Source organism: Etheostoma cragini, chromosome 9, assembly GCF_013103735.1.
Source record: "Etheostoma cragini isolate CJK2018 chromosome 9, CSU_Ecrag_1.0, whole genome shotgun sequence".
NCBI lineage: Eukaryota > Metazoa > Chordata > Actinopteri > Perciformes > Percidae > Etheostoma > Etheostoma cragini.
Window position 1 is genome coordinate 1,476,065 of NC_048415.1, and position 5,000 is coordinate 1,481,064.

The 5,000-nt window shown below is 36.3% G+C and overlaps 1 protein-coding gene across 1 annotated transcript in view; it reads right to left on the bottom strand.

Moving 5' to 3' along the window:
• Positions 1-3,817, bottom strand: part of LOC117950799 (glutathione peroxidase 7-like) — a 4,693-nt gene extending 876 nt beyond the window's left edge. Inside the window, exon 1 of the mRNA XM_034882139.1 lies at positions 3,590-3,817. Within this exon, the coding sequence (XP_034738030.1) occupies positions 3,590-3,741 (152 nt within the window). The 5' untranslated portion in view covers positions 3,742-3,817. The remainder of the gene's footprint in view (positions 1-3,589) is intronic.
• Positions 3,818-5,000: the final 1,183 nt, after the last annotated feature.

Sequence of the window (5,000 nt, forward strand, 5' to 3'; positions counted from 1 at the left end):
GGACTGGAGACAGATGGGGGACTGGAGAGCAGATGGGGGACTGGAGAGCAGATGGGGGACTGAAGACAGATGGGGGACTGGAGACAGATGGGGGACTGGAGACAGCTGTTCACATCCTGCAGCTGACTGAGAGCAGATGTACAGAACATGCTCTGTGCACATCATCTGCTAGTTTTGTTAGCTTGTGTTTTATCTCAGGCTACATTTACATTTAGATAGATAGATAGATAGATAGATAGATAGATAGATAGATAGATAGATAGATAGATAGATAGATAGATAGATAGATAGATATTAAACCCAATAAAATGAGAACTTACAGTGTCACACAACACAGAATATAAATTAAATACTAGGATTCAATATACATACATGCAGTATAAATGAAATAATAATAATAATAATAATAGGAATAAAATATAAGAACAAATATTTGAAAGTTGAGAACACAGAAATGTGCAACTGCTTAAATAGTATGATAAAATGTAAATTGACCAATTGAAGTCCTTCAACCAATCAGAGCAAAGATCCTTACTCCACAGCGCTGTGCATTAACCCTTGTGTTGTCTTCCCATCGAGCATCATCTTTTTGACCTTTTTTTCAATGTTTTTGCTGTTTTTTTCTACACTTAAAAAAAAAACATTCATAGCCAATAAACCAAATTTTTATGACATTATACAAAAACAATTAATTTCTCATTTTTTTTCAACACTCTATTGTCTCTTTTTTGTCACTTTTCCCCGAGGTTTTGATCACTTTTTTAAAATACCATACAATTCAATAAAACCAAAATTAAATTCACTGAAAGTAATCATTAGTTTTTCCCTGAATAACATTCATCTATGTTATTTTCAGGCAATATTGTTGAAAGAAAGCTAAGTTCCTGATATTAAAATTTTTTTAAAACTGGGTCAAAGATGACCCAAGACAACACAAGGGTTAATTATTGCCAGACATATTAACTCTTTAAGAGTGACTTAACATGAGTTTTATCATGCACACTCTGTATATCCAGAACTTTCACACATCCCTCCATATCTTTTTTTTGCAAATCACCATTCAGCCTCTTTTTCCTGTATGTGCAACGGTTATATGTACATATTTGTTTCTGTAATTATTGTTTGATCATTTCATATTAATGTTTACTATATTTATGTATGCATACATGAATACACGCGTGCAAATACATGCAACAACCGAGGCAAGCTCCTTGTATCTGTTACTTACTTGGTAATAAATCCTTTTCGGACTCTAGATCAATATCTGCCTTTGTTGTTTACCTTTTCAAGTTCATTTAATATTGAACCATTTAATTTCATCACAGTGCAATATTTAATAATTACTCATTTAATTTCATTACTGTGCTAAAACTTTGGACTTTTGATCCACCAATAACTATATTATTTGCATAATGTGTATACAAACCCTTTATCTTTCTTACTATTTTATATATTTATAAAGTTGCTCTCAGGAACTGTGCAAAACGTATCCCTCTCTGTTTTCTTTTCTTTTTTTTCTTCTGCACTACTTATATTTTTATATTTTACATATTCCGTGTTGACACTGTAAAGGTTTTGCTTCAATCTCATTTAACAGGTTTTGCACTTGTGTATAATGACAATAACCCTCGTGTTGTCCCCATGTTGTCCTCATGTTGCCCTCATGTTGTCCTCATGTTGTCCTCATGTTGTCCCCATGTTGTCCTCATGTTGTCCCCATGTTGTCCTCATGTTGTCCTCATGTTGTCCTCATGTTGCCCCCATGTTGCCCTCATGCTGTCCTCATGTTGTCCCCATGTTGTCCTATATCAATGTTCTTTATAATTCCGCAAAATAACATGATTGATTCCACCCAACGCTCTTTGCCAAGTACAAATCTCTACTTTCATTAATTTTGGGGCATCTTATTCAATTTTATAGCATTTGAAAACAAGTTGAAGTGTTTTTGTAATAGTATTGAGTAAAAGTTGACATACATTCCTTTAATTTTAGTCTCAATAATTCCTAATTTTTGCTTTTCTAACTCAAACATGAGGTATAATTTCCTATAAATGGGGCTTATTGACCATAAATACCTAATTTAATTGTAAAACTAAAGTTATTGTTACATAGTGTTAAGTTAAGTGACAAACCGTAAAAAATGTAGAAAAAACATAAGAAAAAGTAAAAAACATCGATAAAAAGCGTCAACAAAAGTGTTGATTTTCTATTTTGACGGGAAGACAACACAAGGGTTAAATGCTATCTATTTTATTCTTCTATTCTGCTCTAAGTGTTAGTGAAGCGGCGATGCATGCACCTGGACAGATCCACAGAAACAGAAACAGGTGAGTGTGTTAGTGCAGGTTAACACAGCGTTGTGTTTCATCTCTCAGTCAGTCAGGGAGAGTTTCTGTAAAGGACGGGAGAGCAGCTCATCACATGGTTCTTAGATCTGGACCACAGACTGACAGTGGGATGATCCCAGGATCTAGTGGTGACATCTAGTGTCACCATGAAGGAATTCAATTGTGATGCATCCTTAAAAAAAATAAGATCAGATAAATTTATGGAGTTATGTGCATCGTGGATGCAAAAAACAAACGGAGTCCTTCACAGACACAAAGCCAACTTTCCTCAATCCTCATGTTGTCCTCATGTTGTCCTCATGTTGTCCTCATGCTGTCCTCATGTTGTCCTCATGTTGTCCTATATCAATGTTCTTTTTAATTCTCCAAAATAACATGATTGATTCCACCCAACGCTCTTTGCCAAGTACAAATCTCTACTTTCATTAATTTTGGGGCGTCTTATTCAATTTTGTAGCATTGTAAAACAAATGGAAGTGTTTTTGAAATAGTATTGAGTAAAAGTTGACATATTCCAGTCTGTGATTATCCAACAACATCCATTCCTTTAATTTTAGTCTCAATAATTCCTAATTTCTGCTTTTCTAACTCAAACATTAGGTATAATTTCCTATAAATGAGGTTTATTGACCATAACTTCCAAAAATAACTGTAAAACTAAAGTTAATAAGTTAGTGTTACGTAGTGTTAAAGTTAACTAATTAACTTCAGATTCACGGTTATTTTTGTGTTTTAGCGTTGAAAAGGTCCCAAAAATGACAAACATTGAAATAAAAGCGTCAAAAGTGTTGAAAAAATGAACAAAAACGTAAGATAAAGTTATAAACATTAATTAATAAAAAGCGTCAACAAAAGTGTTAACTTTCAATTTTGACAATAAGACAACACAAGGGTTAAAACAAACGTGCATCAAATGTTTGTCATACAGTCACTATATAGCGGACTAATCCGGTCTACGGATCCGTACCTGGTTTAAATGGAAACCCTGCGCTCCTGCAGCTGCGGGGGCTCTGCAGGCCTCTGCCACGTAGGCTAGCGGGGCTACATGATGGGACCTGTCCACGGGGACATCCCGGGACGGCTACAGTCAAAGTGCGCCTCTATGTGTGTTAGTTACAGGCTTCAGTGGGAGATGTAGAAACAAATGAGCATTCCCATGCAACATGCATTTATGCAACCGGGTGACATGCAAAGAGACTCCGGTTCCAGTTAGACTCCAGCATATAAAACGTTATATTCATCTGTTCAGGTCCAGACTTACCGAACCCCGGTATTTTTCCAGGGACACTAACTTCCCCCTGCTGTTCACTACTTTAAAAGTGTACAAGTCTTTCTGTTTGCTCTCCGTGAGGCTGAATACAGAGATTAGCACCGCGAGCGCTCTGGGAAGCATCTTTACGGTCTGACTGCCAATAACGCAACAGCTGGAGAGTTCCTCAAACTCCTGGATCTCCTCTCCGGGACCACGGTCAAGTTAGAGCCGTTTACAGCAGAGAGGGACGACACTTCCTGGTCCTGCCGTCACTTTCAAAATAAAAGTCTTGTTGACAAGTTTTTTTTTCTCCTGTTGTCATGCATTTCATTATAAATTCAGACAACTTGAGTAAATCAAAATTATGAAAGAAAACTTTACTTTAACACAAAATAATTCCAAAATTTGACAAAGGCCTATTAAGTGGAAAATCATGAAATAGTAAAGCAAAAATCTAATTTTGACTACCCGACTAACAATTTTTGGTTCCCGAAACGTTCTGGGAATGTTAGTTTTTGGTTGTGGGAATGTTCTGGGAACGTTTTTGGTTGCGGGAATGTTCCCTGAAGGTTAGGTTTGGTTGTTTTTGGTTGTTTAGGTTACCAAGAAAGTTGGTTAGAAAGAACGTTCATTTTTGGTTACATCGAATGTTCTCAGAACGTTCTCCTAACGTTCCCCTAATATTGCAACCTTTAGAGAACTTTCCCCTAACGTTGCAACCTTTAGAGAACTTTCCCCTAACATTGCAACCTTTAGAGAACGTTCCCCTAACGTTGCAACCTTTGAGAGAACGTTCCCCTAACGTTGCAACCTTTGAGAGAACGTTCCCCTAACGTTGCAACCTTTAGAGAACGTCCCATAACGTTGCAACCTTTAGAGAACGTTCCCCTAACGTTGCAACCTTTAGAGAACATTCCCCTAACATTGCAACCTTTGAGAGAACGTTCCCCTAACGTTGCAATCTTTAGAGAACGTCCCCTAACGTTGCAACCTTTAGAGAACGTTCCCCTAACGTTGCAACCTTTAGAGAACATTCCCCTAACATTGCAACCTTTAGAGAATTGTATACTTTAAACTGAATTAACTGGCAAACTTGATGGGATTTAAAACTTTAAATAACAACATAAAAAATTACAAAAAACACATATTCAAGAATCACTTTTATTGTCAATATAGACACATAATAGTGCAAATGCAGGGTGCAAGATGCATGTTGGAATGATAAAGTACCATGTAAGTCACACTGGACTATAGTCGCATGTAATTAGAAATGTATTTAACAACATTATATTTAGTTTAGAAAGAAGCACCACAAATTGTTTTGTTTTTTTTTCATTTCAATAAACCCTGTAAAAAGTTGTAAAAGTCCCTTTCATCACAACCGCTGCAGGACATTGGAC